This window comes from Oryx dammah, unplaced genomic scaffold (assembly GCF_014754425.2).
Source record: "Oryx dammah isolate SB20612 unplaced genomic scaffold, SCBI_Odam_1.1 HiC_scaffold_19, whole genome shotgun sequence".
NCBI lineage: Eukaryota > Metazoa > Chordata > Mammalia > Artiodactyla > Bovidae > Oryx > Oryx dammah.
The window spans coordinates 72665117-72686891 of record NW_024070203.1 but is presented as its reverse complement, the minus strand read 5'-3'; the positions used below and the strand labels follow the sequence as shown (position 1 = coordinate 72686891).

The following is a 21775-nucleotide window of genomic DNA, read 5'->3' as shown; positions in this document are numbered from 1 at the left end:
AACATGCACATTTGTATGTCTTATATGGTAACTCATACATTGGGTCTACTTGGAATTTTTAAAGGCTCCCATGGCATTCCTACAATGTGCCTGAGGGGGATAGAAGTACCGTGCTTATGAGAGCACAGATTAGAATTGAGATACTTCATTGTCAGTTCTGGTTCCATCACTCACTAGTTGTCTGAAATACACCTCCCTTTGTAGGTTTCTAAAATGGGGTTAATATCTGAGTTGGTCATTGTTAGAATTAGGTTGGAGAAGGCAATGGCACCCCACTCCAGTACTCTTGCCTGAAGGAGCCTGGTAGGCTGCAGTCCATGGGGTCGCTAAGAGTCGGACACGACCGAGCGACTTCCCTTTCACTTTTCACTTTCATGCATTGGAGAAGGAAATGGCAACCCACTCCAGTGTTCTTGCCTGGAGAGTCCCAGGGACGGGGGAGCCTGGTGGGCTGCCGTCTATGGGGTCGCACCGAGTCGGACATGACTGAAGTGACTTAGCAGAATTAGGTAAGTGAAGAGCTTAGCATGCTTTCTGACACACGGGATGGCTCTTAAGTGCTATTAATATTGTTTACAATGAGGAAAGTAAAATTTGGCCTTGAATTTAAAATGAAGTTGGGGAGATGAGACAGATACCAAAACCTAAATAGGTATAAATAAATATAGTCAAGGGATACAAAAACCTAAACAGGTATAAATAAATATAGTCAAAGGGATCATGGAAACTGAGATATGGAACTTGATGGAGAAATAGCTTTGAGAAGGGATTCACTCACTTTTATTGTATGTCTGCTATTCTGCATAATGCTCTCAGCCCACTTGTTCAGTCCTCACAACTACACTGTGAGGAGACACTTCTTACAAGGTCATGTGTGAGAAGACTGAGGCTCCAGGAGATCGGTCTTGCTCCAGGTCACCAGTTAGTAGGGGACCTTGGTATAGTTTAATATGTTCCTCTGTTCTATTTCCCATAAATTAGTTGATGTATTTAGCAGGTGTTGTAAATTTACCTTTGATTTTTTTTTTCAGTGGGGGGGCAAACAACTTCTACATATAGTTGTATAATTTTTCTATCAGGAAGCACATAATGCCTGGTTGATTATCTTTTATGACGTTAGCAGCTGTTGCTATTTAATTGATATTTAATGCTTAGCTCTATTTGTTCATTAAGGGTTTTGTGTTTATTTCTGATCTCATAAAATTCACTTGTTTTTTCACTTCTGAAAGTGGTCAGAGTTGTAATTAAGATGAAGATGTAATTAAGAAAATATTTACATTAATTATGTCTATATGGCCCAACCTCCAATACTGTCCTATATCACTTTAAAGATGTGCTCATTGATTGCTAGGAGGGAACAAAAATAGAAATAACTTTATAATGCTATAAATGAAAGATGATTAGAATATGATTTCCCCAGACCTTTTTAATATAAATGGCTCTATGGGTTTTATGACATAATAATTAAGAAATAACTTCCTATATTGCTAGATGCACAAAAAAGTAATTAATAAGTTTATCTACACCAACATCCTCTAAATTTTTCATTACTTCTTGGCTTCAAATCCTAATAATTAAACTGTTCTAATCTCTAGCTTATTTTCTAGGAACAAACAATATATTCTTTCTCTGATGCCATGCTCTTTTGTTATCACTAATATAATACTGTTATTTTGATTTAAAATGACAGTATGGTCCTACAGTCATAGATAAGCACTTTGAGTTATTTTTCCAATAATGCTTATTAACTTTTGATGAACCAGTCATATCCTTCCACCTAGTTCCTGGTCAAGAAATAACATGTTGTCATCTGACAACTGGCAAAGATTAACAGTCAGCTGTGGCCACTGCATTGACTGACTCACCCAGGGATTTAAACCATGACCTTGGCCTCATTATCATGCTGTTATAATCTACTGAGCAACATAGCCAGAAAAATAAATTCTGAAGACAGGAAGTAAAAAATTCTATTTGTGTCTCCATGCCTAAATCACCACACATCTGTGTCCTTTCAGTAATTCTATTAGCAGGTGTTTTGGATATGCATGAAGAAGTGGAGGCAGGATATTCTGAATCAAAGCTGATCATGTCAGTTCTCTGACTAAAGAAACCTCCACTGCCTATCTAATGACTATAGGATAAGTTCAAATTCTTCAGCAGAGCACATAAGGTTATAGCATAATGTTTCCACCGTCTATTTTCCCAGCTTTATCTCTTGCTGCAACTCCCTGCCTCATTCTCCAGCAACAGTGATTTTTCTCATTATTTTGTGACCACTCATGTAATTGTGCATATATTTATCAAGAGTTTGTAATATATGAGACAGTCTGATAGGCCTTGGGGAAACTGGAGTGAAAGCCATATTCCTTGCCCTTAAGAATTCATGGCCTAGTTGAGGAGCCAGACAGGGAGATTAATGGGTCCAGCACTGTGTGACAAGTGCTATCTGTGAGTAAGGTAGTACAGTGCTAAGAGAGCCTGGGGCAAACAGGAGGAAGCACACAAAAGGAAGGGATGAGCATGTGGTGGAGAAGACAAGTTACTGACAGAGAGGAAGGTTACGGCAGACGGAGCAGAAAGAGGGGTTCAAATCGAGGGAATATAAAAGAAAGTCCTAAAGATGAGAAACTTTATACATTCAATAAAGTACAAGTCAGTTGTCATGGCTGAAGAGGGGTGTGTGTTGGTAGGCTGAGTTGTAGATAAGGCTACAGAGGTAGGCAGTAGTGGAATCCTAAAGGAACCTCAGACAAAGAGTTTAGATCTTATTTCTTTCCACCTATGTTTCCTCCTTTCGAAGCTGCTTTTTCCTTTTCTTGGACTTCCCAGGTGACCCAGGGGTGAAGAATCCACCAGCCAATGGAGGAGACACAAGAGACATGGGTTTGATCCCTGGGTCAGGAAGATTCCCTTGAGTAGGAAATGGATAACCCCAAATCAGTATTCTTGTCTGGAGAAGTCTGTGGACAGAGAAGGCTGGTGTGTTACAGTTCATGTGGTCACAAAAAAGTCAGACATGGCTGAGCATGCACGCATTTCCTTTTCGCCCACCCAACTTAAACAATCATGACAAGATTCTCTCTCCAGAAATGAACTCAACGAGTATTTATTTGTGGGAATACCTACTACATGCGATGTACTGTTCTAGGTCCATACGATACATTAGTAAAAATCCTACTTTGTTCATGTGCTTAAATATTCTTGTGCAGGAAGTTAAAGATTAGTGATAAACATAAAAAGCTGGGATATTATTCAACTTGGAGTAAAAGTTGGAGAGTGGCAAGTGTCATGGAAAAATCAGGGTAAGGTAAAGGAGACTAGAGTGACCAGGGAGCCAGTGAAGTGGGCTGGAGTATTAAACAGGATGGATAACTAAGTAGAAATGCGCAGAAGGGGAGTAGCCCATGTGAATATCGGGGTGAACAGTATTTTGGGCAGAAGGAACAGCTGGAGGAAAGCCTACAAGAGACTAGTAGATGATGTCAGAGAGGTTATGTGGGACTTGCAGGCCATTTAAAGGGTTTAATTCTGAGTCAAGCAGGGAGCCACCACAGGATTTTGACCAGTAGAGTGATATGATTTGACTAATATTTTAGGAGGCTTTGTCTTTATGCTGTGTTGAGAAAAGACTGAAAGCCGTAAGGACAGAAGCAGGGAGATCTGTTAGGAGAAACTGAGGGCTGCAATGATTCTAAGCATTGTGAGGCAGCCAGATCTGTTAGCAGGGTACTGAGTCTTCAGTAAATTTTACTGATTATTACAGTTTTGATTTTAGTTTAGATATGCCTCCTATAACTTTTTTAGTAGATTGCAAGTAATTAGCCCTTGCTGTTTAGTCACTAAGTTGTGTCCGACTTAGTGAACCATAGTTCGCCAGGCTCCTCTGGCCATGGGATTTTTCAGGCAAGAATACTGGAGTGGGTTGCCATTTCCTTCTCCAGGGAATCTTTCTTACCCAGCGATCAAACTCATGTCTCCTGCACTGGCAGGCAGATTCTTAACCACTGAGCCACCATGGAAGCCCTAATTAGCCCTTGAGTTCAGTTCAGTTCAGTCGCTCAGTCGTGTCCGACTCTTTGCGACCCCATGAATCGCAGCACGCCAGGCCTCCCTGTCCATCACCATCTCCTGGAGTTCACTCAGACTCACGTCCATCGAATCAGTGATGCCATCCAGCCATCTCATCCTCTGTCGTCCCCTTCTCCTCCTGCCCCCAATCCCTCCCAGCATCAGAGTCTTTTCCAATGAGTCAACTCTTCGCATGAGGTGGCCAAAGTACTGGAGTTTCAGCTTTAGCATCACTCCTTCCACAGAAATCCCAAGGCTGATCTTACCCTTATGCAAAAATCAAAGTCCACAGGTTTACAGGCATAAGTTCACAAACTTATGCTCCCATAGGAACTGAAGAAAGGATCTGCATTTCTGAGTTAGTTTGTGGCCTGTCAGAAAACTCAATGAGGGATGAAGATGAAGATGGAGAGTTACTCCTAAAGGTAAGTAAGAACAATTCACTTTCAACTCAACTTCAAATGTGTTCATATATTTGAGGGACACGCTTAAGCAAAACATAATGCCGATATAATGAGATGTGATAAACATTTTAGGTTAAATACTAAACCAGAACAAACAAAACAAAACAGAGATCAAAAGACAGATCTTTGGAAGGTGTTTTAGTTCTCAGCGTACCAATCTTACTTTAAATTGGGTCTACTACTTTGAAAAGTAGCCCATTTCAAATTCTATGGGATTCTGTATGTTATATAAATACTGTGACAAATTTTTATTTTGAAAAGGTATATGAATCACAGTGGCAGATGATTTTAAGATACTTCCACTGCTAAGCATTCCCTTTAACAGGAAAAACACATGTAGTTGTTTGTAGTAAAGAAATGTAAAAAGGAAATACACTTCTGCTTTATCCAGTCCTATAAGAAATCAGGTGTCCCAGTGATACCAGCTTATGCACATTGAGTTTTATATGCTGGCATTATCTCTAGGCAGCTGAGAGGTAGGAGGGGTTCTGGGAGACACAGCTGCAGGCACTCAGCATACTTTGTGACTGGTAGAAAACAGTGCTTGGCCCAGGGTGTGACTCTGCTATAAAATAAGCCAAAATGATTCAGTTTGGACCACCTCTTTTAAGTTCACATCTTATGTACTCAGAATAACTAAGCCTTTTAGCCTCCGGGGAGTCTGTTTCTACTTGGGTTGATAGCTGACTGGGGAATGGAGGTGGTGGTGCTTCAAATTGGGCTCAGAAATAGGTGAATAAGGTAGAGCGTGTCCCCCCCCGCCCCCTCCCCGCCTTTTTGTTTTTAGCTCTAATCTCCTTTCTTTTAAAGGAGCTTTTAGTGTATTTTAGTGGCAGAGAGGTAAAGGTCATAGATATGTGTATTTACTGTTACCTGTCATTGCATATTAGTGGAAAGGAAAGTGTGGATGTTATTTAAAAACTCAATATTCCAATTTTAGGTAAAATAATCAGTCTCACTAGACATGTTCTTTTTGTTTCCCACTTCCCAGTTTCTCCTCCATTATCTTTGATTGTAATGCACTTAGTATAGTTTCCAATCTTTGCTATGTTTTAGTCACTTAGGAATTTTCAAAATATACTCTTGACCAGAGTCCTTATGCCAGAGACTGATTCATTTGATCTAGGGTTAGACTCAGGTGATATTTTTAAAAAGTGCAGCTAGGGTTTAAAATTGCCATGGTTTCAAACAGGAGTAAAAGGATGTAGGTTCTAGTTGCAGTGCTGCCATTTACTAGCTGGCTGACCTTAGTCCTCTAGTTCCCATAAAATGATGAGGCTGGATTAGAGATATATAATAATCCTCTAATTCTACAACAAAATCACATAAATGTGGATTCATATGATCTCATTAAACCAACTCCAAAGAGATGAAAACTGAATTACTTGGGAATGTGAGAGCTTGAAGTAGGTGAGTAATATAAATAAATGAGTAAATAAATAAATAAAAGCACTTAGTAAACTTTTCCCTTACAAGGGGTGGGAGAAAAGAAACAGAAGACATTTATGCTTAGAAATCACAAGAGACTTCCAAGACAGCTTTGTGTATCCCCCAGGTCTCTTAAATTGGGAGCTAGTCAGATGCTACCCGGGGAACGGGGACTGGGAGGAGGAGAGAGTTTGCTACACACCAAGAAGATAAATATAATACAAGTCCCCAAGGCTTTACACTACTCATCAGACGATAATCTGGTCTGGTACTAAACAGAGCTAGCGTGGAAGGCGGGGTAGGGGTGTGTACGTATACGTAGATACACACACGTACACGCACCCCACCTCAGTCATTCACTGCGCTTGCCAAGAGCAGGCAGAAGGGGTGATCCCTGGCAACGAGTCCTCCTGGCCTCAACTCTACCCCTCTCCAGTAGCTCCCAGTGCCGCCCCACTCCACCCCACCCAGAGGGTTGTCAGGGAGGGGCTCAGCCCTACCCAAAACACAGGGCAGCGGCGGCCACTGCCATTCTCCAGGAGCTGGTTTTCTGTTCACTCTCAACCTCTTTCATCTTACCCGTCCCTGTGCTTGGAAAACCAGACTCTCCCACTAACCCCATCCCCTGGCTTCCCTGCCACTAGTCTCCAGATAAGGCCCGCCAAAGAGGGCCAAATAGAACGAAGCCCTTGGCCCAAGCACTGGCTGATCCTCATTCTCCGACTGATCCTTAGTCCTTTGCCTTCAAATTTACAGCCTCCGGTCTCCTCCTCATCCGCACACCTTTCCCAGACAAACCCTAACTCTCCCAATGTCACCTCCCACTTCTCCAGCCTCTCCCGCGCCCTCAGTCAATACCTCTCCGAGCTTTCTTCGCCATGAGGATCCCCCGGGGAACCAACCCCCCCTACCCCGCCCCAACACTTACAGTCTCCCTCCTTCCAGGACTCCGCCCTTGGCAGCTCAAGAGCCCCTCCAAGCGCTCACACTTTTCCCCCTCCAGCCTGACACCTTGCGCGCCGCCCGCCCCATTCCGGATTCAAAACCCCTGCGAGCCCTCACTCCCGGATCTCAGTCCCCGGACCCGACACGCCCGCCGCCGGTCCCTGCGCTCCTGGTTCTCTACCTTTCTAGCTGACCCACAGGGCTCTCCATCCACCTCTATTCTTACCTCTTCCCTCTCTACCGACGCCGGCTCTCAAGCTCCCCTCTCCACAGCCCCGCCGTCGAAACTCCCGCTCTTCTCCTCCCAGCTCACTCTCTTCCCTTGCTTCCCTCCCTGCCACCCTCCCCAACCTCTCCCCGCCCGGCCCCAGTCCACTGGTCGCCTTCGGGAGGGTGGGCGCCGCCCGCCGGGCATCCGCGGTGCTCCGGCCTCCGCGGCCGGGAGGTGACGCGGCCCCCGCGGGAGGAGCCGGGGAGGCGGAGGGGCGGAGGAGGCGCGGGCGGCGGCACCGAGCGGCGGCGGCAGCAGCAGCAGCGGCGGCGGAGGGAGCGGGCCCTCCGCACCCACTCCACGGACCACAGGGGCGGTGGCAGCTTGAGGGACTCCAGACGGGCGCGTTGATGTGGAAGGACCCGCGCCCGACCCTGCTGCGCGTCGGAGGTCGCTGGGATCCGGGCGCTGGCAGCCGCGAAGCCCCGGCCTCGGGACTGTCCGCCACTAGCCCTTGTCATCCCTACTCCGCTTTCGCTTCCCCGCTCTAGCCCGGAGGGGTGGTCTTCAAGGCTACCCGCCCCCCACCCCCGGCCCTCTCCCCTTCGTTTCTGGAGGGGGGTCCTCCCTCTGCGGAGCCGGGAGCCCAGTGACGCGTCGGCCGGTGGGACGGCTCGGCAGCTTCTCTGGGAAATTCGCCCCTGCTTCCTCCCTCTCCTCTGCGATCCCGCCTCGGCGCCCCTCTTGGCTCGCGGGACGCTGCCTTCCCGGCACTCGGAGCGAGTTCCCGGGACTCCCCCCAGGGGGCTGGGTCGCAGCCACCCGTCTCCGCTCCCGAGCGGCGCGCGCGGGGCCCCCCGCCTCCGCCGCGGCCGGACCCCCTCGCGCCCCGGGCCGGCGCGCCGCCCTCCCGCCCGCTCCTTCCAGTCACCCCACCCTTATCGCCGTCCCCGCCACCTTACTCCACCACCCTCCCCGCGCCGCTCCGCGCCCTCCGCGGCCCGGCCCGGCCTCCCGCTCCTCTTCTTGCTCCAACAGCTCACTTGCCAGCCCTTCGCCCCCCGGGGAAAAAAGAAACATTTCTCGGAGCGCACTCGTCAGCCCTGCCTTCCCCCCACCCCGCCGCGCTCGCCCTCCCCTTCCCTCCCCCCACCTTTTCCATCTTGGGGGAGGGGGACCGTCGCCTGGGATTGAAGGCCATTGATTTGTATGTATTTGTCCCGGCGCCGGAGGCTGCCCCAGCCGCCCGCGCGGGTGCCGCCGCCGCCGCCGCCGGTGGAGTTGCCTCCCGGCTTCCCTAGGGTGGTTGGACTCCACCAAACATGTCGGCTCCTGTCGGGCCGCGGGGCCGCCCGGCTCCCACCCCGGCGGCCTCTCAGCCGCCTCTGCAGCCCGAGATGCCCGACCTCAGCCACCTCACGGAGGAGGAGAGGAAAATCATCCTGGCCGTCATGGATCGGCAGAAGAAAGAAGAGGAGAAGGAGCAGTCGGTGCTGAAGTAAGGACCTGACTCCATCTTCCCGCCTCCCTCCCTCCCTGCCCTCCGCCGTCCCCCCCCACCTCGGTCGCTGCCCTGCGGCCGCCGGCGCGCCCGGGGATCGCCGCCCTTCCTTCCCGCCGGCGGCGCCTGGGCCACGAGGGTTGCGACCGCCGCCGGCCGCCGGGGCTAGCTTGCTGGGGCTGTCAGAGCGCAGGGGTGTGTGTGTCGGGGAGTGAGAGCGCCGAGGCCGGCCGCGGCGAGCCTGTGGGCGTTGTAATTTCCCCCCGGCGTCCTTCCGGCTTGCCCCGCCGGGCCAGTTCGGCTGCGGGCCCCGGCGGGGCTCGGGGCTGAACGCTCTCTCCGCGCGTCCCTGGTCGCTTCCCGCCGCCCCCGCGCGGAGGCAGTGACTGGGGCGAGGAATCCAATATGGCCGTGCACAGGTGCTCCCCAGGCCGGGACCCGGGCGGAGGCGCGCCGGCCCGGGAGGAGGGCGCCGCCGGGGGGCCCGCGGGCCCCGCCTCCCCGGGGCGCTTCTGCCCCGACAGCCTCTCCCACTGCGGGAAGAGCAGCGCTGCCCACTGTCGCCCCGGGCAGGAGGGCGGCGGTGCGGGCGAGGGGGGCCTGTAATAAACGCTGTCGTGTCTCGGGTGGGTGTGCGGTCGCCGCCATCTTCCAGCCCCTCCCCCTCGGCGGGTGTGTAACACCCTGCACTCTGCCGCTCTTCCTATTTGCAACTAGTAAATCTGCCTAATCTCGAAGAGGCTCCGAAGGGACTCCAGCTCCTCCCGTTACTGCAGCGTGGGATGCTCCCTACCTTGTGAAGTTCTGCTCCTCGTGCTCGTAGTCTAGGCAGCGGGATCTTGCGGAGGGTGGGACAGTGAAAGCAGCACCCAGGCACCCAGCACAGTTTAGTGACGGTGTAACTTCAGCACCAGGGAACTGTCCAGAGAGAGAAAGATCTGTAGGCGTTTGAGATTCCTTTTCTTGTTAGTCTAGCAAAGAGATGTGTTTCAGCAGGTTTGCTTTTAAATGTTTTACGGTTCTTTGACTTCTCGGTTACTACGTGAAGGAGATTGTGCAAAGCATGTGTAACCTTTTTTAAAAAATTTTTTTCGAGCTCAATTCTTTCATTTTTTGAGAAATGCATTATTCATTAAGATTAATTTGTACAGTTTATATACCAAATATGCGACAGTTCTTTTGTGTCGCCTATTTCTAAATTATGCTTTCCCCATATTCTCCACGGAAACACATAGTTGAAAGAGTAGAGTTCCTCTGGGACGGAACTAACACACTGACCTCTAATCATGTAAATTCCAAAAAACAGGTTGTTGAATTCAGTATTCTTTAGCACTTAACAAAGAAACAATTCTCTCTACAAATATATTTACATATTTTAATGAAAAATACTACTTTAAATTATATAACGAACTTATCAAATATCTTTACATGTCCAAGAAAAATACTAGTTCTCAAAAAAAAAAAATACTGAAGGACTAAGAGCAAATGTGTTTCTAACGTACAAACTGAAATAAAGAATTGCTTCTTCAAAACTAATTTCTGGGTTTGAATAGTTGTTTGGCAATGTGATTTACTAGTAGGCTTGGGAAATGAAAAAATAGTAAAAGATTTAAGTAGCTTATTTCAACTAGTAAAAATAAAACAATTATTTTAAAGAGCTTTTTGAGCATACTTCTAACTTTTGCTTAACTTTACTAACAGTGTCAAGCTTTTGATGACTTAGAGTTTGATATTTGGATATATGAATCTGTATTTTCTTATAATTGTTATAAGTATTGCCAAATGATGCTCAAATTAAATGTGGTTTTATTTGTTTGACTCATATTTAAATGTAGGAAGTGTTTTTATTTTTTTATGGCATGCAGAATTATGGTATTTATTGGCTAGTTCACTGTAGTTCCAAATCTATTTATTTTTCCAATATATAGCAACTTAAATGAACTTTTGAGTACTAAATTAAGAATTATTTAAGGTGAACTATATGTTACATTAGGAGAATGTGAAAGGGTTTTTCCAGATAGGTACGTGTGAGTATTTTACTTTCCTGTGTAAACCTACATACTGTGCAAATGCATATAAAATTTGTGCATTCATATTTGCATAGTTTAGGTAGAAACAAGCATTCTCTAAGAACATAGTCATACAGTCTATGAAATTATATTGATGAAAAATCTGTTTGTGTTTATGTAAAATATCTATTTGCATCTTTACCTAACTTAGACTTGGAAGGAGTCATACCTCAAAATGATATACATGGTTTCAGAATTAGTTTTGTATCCATTTTAACAAGAAACTATTTGGAGGTTAAATTATAATATATTTGAAACTTTAATTTTTAATATTCTTTAAAAATACTTTTGCAGAAACCAATATAATATTGTAAAGCAATTACCCTTCTATTAAAGGTAAATAAAAACTACTTTTGGCTTTCATAATAAAATAAGATTAGACAAGGAAGATTAGGAAAAGAATAGACTTTATAATAGAATGATAAAAATGAGACAGATTGTTTTGAGGATTTTGACAATTTACTAATATTTTCAATATTGGCTATTAAGTTACAAATGCTATTTATAAGAAAAAATAGTACTAATATTCTTCAACGATTGCTATTTGCCATTAAATTTTAGGGGCCATTTGCTTGGTCATCACTATACCTTGTTTCTCTTTAGTGATGTCTGTTTAATTGCATGTTAACATTTATTCTGAGAGAAGGTCATGGGCAGAGAGAAATAAACTGAAATTCAAACTAATGTCTGCTGCCTTTTAACAGCTATGCTAAAAAATGAGTTTGCTGTGTGAAAAATTGAAACCATTGGATGAAAATATTTTTGCATGATCTATGAGTTTAAATATTCATATTAAGTATTCATACAAAGCAGAATGTGGATACCCAAGGGCATCGTAAGATGATGTACTAGATTACAAGAAGAAAATAATTAAAACTTATATTTACATTTTTGTCTGTGTTTGAAAAAGACAGAAATTAAGTTTTATTGATACTTAATATATAGATTGACAATGTGAAGATGCCTATAAGTAAATATACATATTTTAAGAAGTTAGTGCCTGACATATTTTTAGTGAGAAAGGTGAGCGATCAAAACTGATTGAGACCATTGCAGTAAATTCTCTTCTAAGGAGTGTGGATAATTAAAAACTATTTATATTTAATCATTAGCAGTTTCTTCACGGCCTAGCTGGATATTCACATATTCTGGAAGTCTTCGGTCATCATCAGATGTTACAGTTTTACATATGAGTGAGATATTAGGTCTTTGGAAGCATTTTTATATCCAATAGATCCTTCAATGGATCAACAATTACTTTTTTAAAATTCTTTAACAGTTTTAGTTTGGATAACTCAGTGTATCAGTAAAATCTATAATATTCTTTTATTGATTAAAGTTTTTAAGCCTTGTCTTTTAAGACTGTAAACTTCTTGAGGGCAGGAGTAAGAATGTACTCTTCTTTGGAGTCTCTGTTTTGTAGTATCCTTAACACCTGCACATGGTACGTATCTAGTAAGCAGTGTTGATTTAACTTCGAGTAATGTTCATTAACAAGAAGCTTACCAGACTTACTGGAAAAATGAAAATTTTTGGACAAAGTGCATAATATATTTAAAGTTTATATTTTCCAGTGAGTTTTGTTCTTGTTACTATTTTTTGTTTGTTTTGGGTGTGATGTGAAAAAAATGTAAAGTAAACCCACTGAAATCAATAGAAAAGTATTTTCAGTAAATATTTATTGAGCTTTCTGCTATCCTTGTATCATAGTCTTTTAGATGAGATGTTTTTGGAACAACTTAGAAATTATGTGTTTCTTGCTATGTAAATTATCTTTTCAGCCACAGTTTAGATTTTCTGTTAATGTCAAAGGGATAATTTGCTCTTCTAATAAAAGAAAATGATAAATAAAAATTCGCATGATAGATCAAAGTAATGATTTAGATTACATTTAAAACATAGGTAAGAAGTTTTATATTTTTTAATATTTCAATTTTAAAGTACTTTCCAAAGTCAGTTTATAAACTTCTTTACTTAATAGGTATTATATACATATGATACAAAATTTTTAGCTACCTAGTTTCCCTTTCCAGAGGCAACTCCTGTTGCCAACTTGTTTTATACTCTTTCAGAAATATTCTATGCTTTAGAGTAGATATGTGCGTATATCAAATATTGTATATATGTATATATGTGTGTACACATGTGTGGACTTATATATGCAAAGATAAAAGGTACAAATATGTCCTGCAGTTTAATTTTAGGAGATCAATTCCACACCCATGAATATATAACTCCCTAATTCATTTTAGGGATATGTTAGGGATATTAAGCTCAGATATGCAGATGACACCACCCTTATGGCAGAAAGTGAAGAGGAACTAGAAAGTTTCTTGATGAAAGTGAAAGAGGAGAGTGAAAAAGTTGGCTTAAAGCTTAACATTCAGAAAACTAAGATCATGGCATCTGGTCCTGTCACTTCATGGGAAATAGATGGGGAAACAGTGGAAACAGTGTCAGACTTTAGCTTTTTGGGGCTCCAAAATCACTGCAGATGGTGATTGCAGCCATGAAATTAAAAGACGCTTATTCCTTGGGAAGAAAGTTATGACCAACCTAGATAGCATATTGAAAAGCAGAGACATTGCTTTGCCAACAAAGGTCCGTCTAGTCAGGGCTATGGTTTTTCCAGTGGTCATGTATGGATGTGAGAGTTGGACTGTGAAGAAGGCTGAGCGCCGAAGAATTGATGCTTTTGAACTGTGGTGTTGGAGAAGACTCTTGAGAGTCCCTTGAACTGCAAGGAGATCCAACCAGTCCATAGTAAAGGAGATCAGTCCTGGGTGTTCATTGGAAGGACTGACACTAAATCTGAAACTCCAATACTTTGGCCACCTCAGGCGAAGAGTTGACTCATCGGAAAAGACCCTGGTGCTGGGAGGGATTGGGAGCAGGAGAAGGGGACAACAGAGGATGAGATGGCTGGATGGCATCACCGACTCAATGGACCTGAGTTTGAGTGAACTTCGGGAGTTGTTGATGGACAGGGAAGCCTGGCGTGCTGTGATTCATGGGGTCGCAAAGAGTTGGACACGACTGAGTGACTGAACTGAATTCATTATAATGGCTGCATGTGTGCATGTGTGTACATGCTAAGTCACTTCAGTCATGTCCCACTCTTTGCAACCCTATAGACTGTAGCCCGCCAGGCCCTTCTGTCCATGGGATTCTCCAGGCAAGAATAGTGGAGTGGGTTGCCATGCCCTCCCTTCTCCAGGGGATCTTTCCAACCAAGGTATCAAACCCGAGTCTCTTATATCTCTTGCATTTGTACATATATCATTTTCCATATGCCTGAATTTGTCTCTGGAATAAATTCCTAGAAATGAGATTCTTTGATCAAAAGGTCATAAAGTGTAACCTTTATATTTTTATAATGTATAAAATAAAAAATTTACATTTAATGTTGTCACATTTACTTTCATAAAGGAAGTATGCATAAGTGACATATGCTAGGAGATTTTCATATATCCTTGCTAACTCAGTATGTGCCAATAGTTTTGGTGGAAAATATGCCATTCTAAAATTTAATTGCAATTTTCTTATTATCAGTGAGGTTGAGAGCCGTTTACACTTGTTTAGAGCCTTTTGTATTTCTTTTTCTGTTGGTCATTTTCAGTGATTTGTGGAAGCTCCTTATTTGTCTTTTGTTTTATGACCTTGTTTATGCCTTTTTTTTTACTAGTCAAGATTTTTTTAAATGTATTTAAATTTATTATTATTATGATTGCCTTTGGGTTTTATGATATGCTTAGAATGATCTTCCTCTTTCTAATATTTAAAATACCATATTTTTTCTTACACCTAAATGAGGTTTTAACTGTGGCATGTCATCTAAATTATGTAATTTAATCATGAAGAGTTAAATAAAAATCATTATTGTATATGCAGTAACCATGGTCATTGCCAAAAATTGAAACTACGTAGTTTCTAAGAATTCAAAATGCATTTTAAAACATTGCCATTTTATGAGAAAATACCTAATAAACTTTTCATATATATTCTATATTTTAAAGTAATTAGGACAATTAAATAGTATCTTCTTGTTGATAATATATATTGATAAAATTGATTTGTACAGTGTGATGAAGAGAGAGGTAGTGGAGGGAAGTGTGATAGGCCAGATGAATTTTGACTTGAAATCTTACTTTACTAACTAATAACTGTAAGGTCTTGCTTACGTTAATAGGCTCTCTGACGCCGTGTTTCCTCATCTGTATTATCTGAGTAATAACACCTGTCCTGAAGGATTGTTGTAATCAATGTATACCAGGTGTCCTGGCACAAGTAGAGGGAAGGTGAATTGGAAGCAGTTTCCCTAGCAGAAAGCATTATTAAAGAGCCTGATAACTAAGGCGATGGTGGTGTTCAGTCACTCAGTTGTGTCTGACTATCTGAGACCCAATGGACCGCAGCACACCAGGCTTCCCTATCCTTCACCATCTCCCAGAGTTTGCTCAAACTCATGTCTGTCGAGTCAATGATGCCATCCAGCCATCTCATCCTCTGTCCCCTTCTCCTCCTGCCTTCAATCTTTTCCAGCATCAAGGTATTTTCTAATGAGTTGACTCTTCACATCAGGTGGCCACAGTATTGGAGCTTCAGCTTCAGCATCAGTCTTTCCAGTGAATATTCAGGATTGCTTTCCTTTAGGATGGACTGGTTTGATCTTGCAGTCCAAGGGACTCTGAAGAGTATTCACCAACACCACAGTTCAAAAGCATCAATTCTTCAGTGCTCAGTATTCTTTATGGTCCAACTCTCACATCCATACATGACTACTGGAAAAACCATAGCCCTGACTAGACGGACCTTTGTTGGCAAAGTAATGTCTCTGCTTTTGAATATGCTATCTAGGTTGTTCATAACTTTTCTTCTTTTTAACTATTACACAATCTTTATTATATATGTTGGATTTAACTAGAACAAATTTTCTTTTTTATATACCTTCTTACATCACTTGTAATGAACTTTTGGAAACGTGAGTGTATTTTAGGAAAATATACAAAGAAGATTAGCCTTGGAAATGACATGTTACAGTTGAAGATTCTCTTTCTCTTTATATGAGCTTATTGAATTATCGCAGAATTTCAAAAAGTGTTTTATTATGAAAGGGAGATAATTTTTGTTGGATTTTGTGATAGGAAATTCTAGAAATATGATTAGAGGTAGGATTATTAGAAAGGGAAAAGTTGAGAATGGGTTTTGACCCAGGAATGATATAATATTGTTTCACCTACTTTCTGTCTAAAATTGTTACCAAAAAACTGATGGACAACTAGATAGTATAAATTAGTCTAAGAATGAGTGGCTTATATATATATGCATCTCAGACACTTTAATTTATATTTTCCATACAACATAATGCTAGCTAAATGCTTTTTGAAGGCATTTAGAATTGAGAATTTTATAGGGTTTATATATTATAAACATTTAATATTTTTGTGTAACACACATATAGGTTCTGCTAAACAGAGATGCTGGATAAATGCTCCTTTACGCACAGGAAGAAGATGGAATTCTTTATGCCCTTTAGTGTTTTTTTCTTCTAAGAAAACTTATGTTCATCTGGGAGGGAGAAATAACAGTTTCACATATCCTGCAACTAGGCTTCTGGGATGCTAAAACTGGGAAAAAAGGATACACTAATATAGCTAGGTAGCAATATAATCACAATGGTGTTTTTTGATACTTAGTACTTTGATATTATTCAGTTGACAGATGGAGAAGACGCTAACAACCCTCTTGTTTTGTTGGTGTATGAGGTGTCTATTATAATAATTGTTGTAGTGGTTTGCTTCTCAGGCACATACATGAAAAATCTGTTTCATCACATATCTCTCACACATAATTCCTTTTGACCAAAAACTGAAATAGTTAATGCTTTTATTAACACAAGTTTTTTTTCTGTCAAAGTGAATTTTGTTATGGAGGTAGCCAGGTGTTCCTCAAAGATTTATATTCCTTTTTCATAGAGTTTCTGTGCAGTAGCTGTCTAGTTCTACCTTTTCCGTCTCTCCTTGTATCTAGATGAGTTCATGTAATTAAGTTCTGGCTGATGACTCTTTGCGACACTGTGGGCTGTAGCCTGCCAAGCTCCTTTGTCCATGGGGATTCTCTTGGCAAGAATACTGGAGTGGGTTGCCATGCCCTTCTCCACGGGATCTTCCCAACTCAGGGACTGAACTTGCATCTCTTGCATCTCCTGCATTGGTAGCCAGATTCCTTACCAGTAGTGCCACCTGGGTACTGAATTTTATTATCACAAGTTGACCTCTCTTCAACGATTGTCTGGTCTAAGCTAACAAAAGTCTTAACGCAGCCATTGATTCTTGAATGCAGAATTTATTGGGACATGTCTTTTCCATCCTGTTGGTGACAAGTTGCTGGCTGTACCCTAACTGGGGATTTGTTGTTGAAGGTTTGAGAAAATGCTTACACTGTCCCTTAACAGAGATAGTTGCTCAGGGAGTTAAAATAGCATATAGACTTATGATATAGACAGAAGAATTCACAATGCTAAGGATCCATCTTAGAACAAACTGAAGTTTCATGGTAAAAGTTTTGCAGGTTGAAGGCTAATAATTAAACTCTGTCTCCAAACTGAAGTGTAGGAAGAGTTATAGAACTGGGAGGTGAATTTTTATACAGTTGAATGTTGTTGAATTTTATCATTGCATGTTACATATTCCAGATCTCCTCACTTTTCCCCACTTTGCTGAATACTATAGGAGCTGACCTCTGTGGATTGCACCAGCAAGTCTCCCTGTTCTTAGACCTCCAGTTGGTTTCTGTTGATGTGAGACATTGGCAGATTGTATGGAAGGAGAATGACATCAGGTTATTTGTTCCCAAGTTTCCTCCATACCAGTCTGGTGGCCCTCTTAGTACAGCTATTTTCTTCCAGTTCTGGAAATTGCTTTCCTCTGTTGTTAGCTGTCATACTGCACTATCTCTTGTTAGTTTCCTTAAATCCTGCTCACATCTTTGTAAAACGGTACCTGTATTAAGCTCTCCTTAGTTACTCAGTTTGTGCCATCTGTTTCCTGCCAGGACCCAGACTGATACACTGTAGTTCAGTAAAAATTTATTTGGATTATGCGTGTGAATGAATCGTGACATTAGGTATTCACAACCCACCTCCTTCTATATAATCATAGTAATCTTTTTGCAAATCCTTCTCTATATCATGTTCTTTGATTATACGCGTCCTCTTGCTCTTTTCTCGATGTGCTGCTCTGTGTCCAGCTCCATTGCTGTGAAGAGATACATCTCTTTGATGTATTTCCACTAGTTGGGTGTCTCTCCTTTCAATTTTTGTATCATTCTGTAAATAATTTTTATAATGTTTCTGATATTCAATATTAGTTACTAATCTCTATGTTCTTCTTAGTATAGCTGGTTTCTTTGATGTGAGGGAATACACACATCTTTAATCATCTTTTATGCCTAGTGTAGTACCAGGTGCGTAGTTGTTAGTAAACATTTGTTAATAAAACATGGTGGTCATGGTAGTCATTCTAACTTCCTCACCCTTCCTCAGCCCTCAAGTATAATCAGTTACCAAATCTTATCTTTATTATCTCCGAAACATCTTTGAAATTTGTTTCTCTTCATCTTCATTGTCCCTGCATTGTTTCATGCCTTTATTGTATTTTCCTTAATCATTTCTAAACAAGGATCTTTACTTGAGGCCCACTTCCTCTAGCCCAGCCTCTCTGTAATAGTACTACACTCTGACACAGTTTAATTTTAATATCCTTAGTATTCTTTAGTGCCTTCCCATTGCCTTTACGATATTGTCCAAACTTCTAGGTATATCATGGAAGTCCCTTTGTAATGTTTTATCAGTGTTAAATCCTGGTAATCTTTCATGAGCACTGTCTGTTTTAATTGTATTGAAGTGAGTTCCCTATTCTTTTTTTTATCTTCAGTTATAGTTTGGCATATACTGTTCTCTTTGACTAGAATGCCCTAACCACTTTCCTCTGGCTAAGTCCTATTGATTCTTAACTGAGATTCATCTCAGGTTTCCAACTTTTGGAAACTGGGTTAGATGACTCTTTGTGGTCATATAACTCTTATATATACTTTTATTATACTCTTACTACCTTAATACTCAATAGCCAACATTTGTTGAATGCTTACTGTGCTATTTTATATATTCGTTATCTGATTCACCCACTGCAACCATCTTGTGAGATAGTTATTACTTTTCCCAGTTTTACAGATGAAAAAAAAAATGAAGGCTTAAGTTGGATGCTCAGAGTTTTCAGTAGGGAGCTAAGATGTAAGCCTAAGCAGTCATATTCCACCAGAATTTGTACTTAGAATCCACCTGCAATACAGGAGACTCCAGTTCAAACCCTGGGTGGGGAAGATCTCCTGGATAAGGGAATGGCTCCCCACTCCAGTATTCTTGCCTGCGAAGCCCAATGACAGAGGAGCCTGGCGGGCTACAGTCCATGGGGTCCGTCACAAAGAGTCGGACACAGCTGAGCGACTAAGCACAGCACAGCGTGATAGATTAAGCCACCTTTTGCTGATGTTCCAGTAGATACTTTTTTTGCTATAGTGTCAAGTATGTCTTTATTTGAAATAGTAGTTAGCATTTAAGAAAATTCTACCTCCCTCAAAAAAGATTTCTCTGGGCAATAATAATAGTGGTATTGCAGGGGTAGGCAGCCTTGAGGACAAAGCATCTTTGTTAAGACCAAGTTCACTGTCTAGAATATGAGATGGTAAAGTTGATTTCTAGGTGATAATGAATAAAAGAATATTAGCATAAAGAGTATTAATATATGGCCAGTGACCACTCTTCAAACATGTTAACTCAATTAAAGAATCGCCTACAATACAGGAGACCTGGGTTCCATCCCTGGATCGGGAAGATCCCTTGGAGAAGGGAATGGCTACCCACTCCAGTATTCTTGCCTGGGAATCAACCTACCTTATTTTCAGTAAATACTTTTATGAACGCCCAATATTTTAATACTTGTTGAAAAGACATTGCTACTTTCTTTAATAAAGTATGACCTAGCTCCTCCAGGGTTATAAATAGTGTCACTTTTGTTAGTTTTCTGCTACTAACAAACTTTCTGGCTTAAAACAACAGAAGTTTATTATCATACAGTTCTGTAAGTCAGAAGTCTGACATAGGTCTTACTGGATAGAATCAAAAGAACTGGCTGTATTTCTTTCTGGAAGCTCCCCAGGGTTGGTGTGAGGGTGGGGGTTGGTGGTGGGAGGGCATGCTTTCTTGCTCATTTGGGCTGTTGAGAGAATTCAGTTCCTTGAAGTTAAATGACTGAGATTCCTATTTCCTTCAGCTATGAGCTGAATGCTGTTTTGACCTCCTAGAGACCTCTTCTCTAGTCTTGCTCATAGGTTGCTACAACTCAGAACCACCAATGGAGCATTGCATTCTTCTCATGATGCCATCTTTCTGACCCTTCTGTCACTGCCTCTCTCTCTGTCCACAGCTGGGAGAGATTTTTCTTTTCTAAGAATTCCTGTGATTAGATTGGGCCCACCCAGATAGTCCAGAATAATCTTCCTATCTTAGTCACAGCTCTAAAATCTCGTTTACCATGTAAGGATACAGATATTCACCTTCCTGGGATTAGAAAATGAACTTCTTTGGTGGTCATTATTCTCCTTATACTTCTTTAGTAAGTGCCACTAGATACAAGTTTGGATATATGTCTTTTATAAAGGAGACATTGAGCTACTAATTTAAAAAAAAATGTGTTTTGTATTAGAGACATACATTCTAGAATATCTCTGAAATAATATTTTATAGTTTTGCTTTTCCATAGGTTTATAATACTTTATTGCCCTCAAATTACTGCCAACATGCTCTTCACTTTTCATTTGTTTCCTCCTGAATTAAAATACTGGTCTAACGGGAAGTGGGCTCGGGGGCAAGCAGTGAGAATTGTTTTTGGCTCTGCACATAAGAAACTCTTAAGTACTCTTCCTGAGTAGTCTTTTTAGTTAATAATTGGATTTATTTTTATAGATTGAGGAATATGTAATTTTTCCATATGACTAACATAGTGAAGAGTATTGAAACCTTTCCAAATGCAATATTTTCATTATCTGATTTTAAAAGACTCAGTATAAACTGATTTAAAAAGACTCAGTATAAACTTTTTATTGTAGTATGAATAAATAAAGATTTGAATTTAATCTTTTGACGAGAATATAATTTTCATTGACTTGTTTGGTTGAAGAACTATTTCTTACCCCACAATAAATGTGCTTTCATGTATTATTTTTATTTCTTATAATTTTTAGCCAATAAGTCTGATTTAATGAAAGCATGTAGTATTTGAAAATGAAAGTGAAAGTAGCTCAGTCGTGTCCAACTCTTTGCAGCCCCACAGACTATACAGAATCCATGGAATTCTCCAGGTCAGAATACTGGAGTGGGTAGCTTTTTCCTCTTCCAGGGGATCTTCCCAACCCAGGGATCGAACCCAGGTCTCCTGAATTGCAGGTGGATTCTTTATCAGCTGGGTCACAAGGGAAGTATTTAGTATGATTTAAATTCTATGTCAGTGGTCAAAATACAATTAATTGCTTTAACTTTGATGCATAAAATATTAAAAATAGCTATGAAATAGCTAGAAAAAGGAAATAACCAGTTATCTTTCAAAACTACTAATACAAATTCATGTTGCAGCATGAGTTTTATATGTTGGGGTAGACGACATATCACAGTCCAATCGGAAGACAGAAACTACAGTAATAATTTGAATAGGGAAATTTTAATATAAAGGATTATTAACTTGTAGCAGAGAGCAGCCACCTTCTTTCGGGCTGAGGCTGAGTACTCAAGGAAGGAACAAACTTGGAGAGGCCCTTTCCCCCATGGCTAAGGCTGAAATTCAGCCCTTGTTGGAAGGTGTGACGATGTCCCATTGAGCTGCCACCCACTGAGATAGGCAGGAAATCATCTGTGGGGGTGTTGGTGGGGCTGCTGAGAGGTTGGCTAATGTGCTTAGCCAAAGTCACTGGGAAGCCACCTATAGGGTGTCTGTGAGACTTATTGGGATACTGCCTGCTGGGATGCTATTGAAATTTC

General features: G+C 41.7%; 1 protein-coding gene across 10 annotated transcripts in view; it reads left to right on the top strand.

The window, feature by feature from the left end:
* The first annotated feature begins 8070 nt into the window (after positions 1-8070).
* Positions 8071-21775, top strand: part of RIMS2 (regulating synaptic membrane exocytosis 2) — a 592497-nt gene continuing 578792 nt past the window's right edge. For 4 of the 10 annotated variants that reach the window (XM_040261944.1, XM_040261943.1, XM_040261942.1 and 1 more), the window contains exon 1: positions 8072-8614. In XM_040261944.1, coding sequence (XP_040117878.1) covers positions 8439-8614 — 176 coding nt within the window. In that variant the 5' untranslated portion in view covers positions 8072-8438. Of the gene's footprint in view, positions 8615-21775 lie in introns of all 10 variants that reach the window. The other 6 variants (XM_040261950.1, XM_040261948.1, XM_040261945.1 and 3 more) reach the window with 2 other exon arrangements.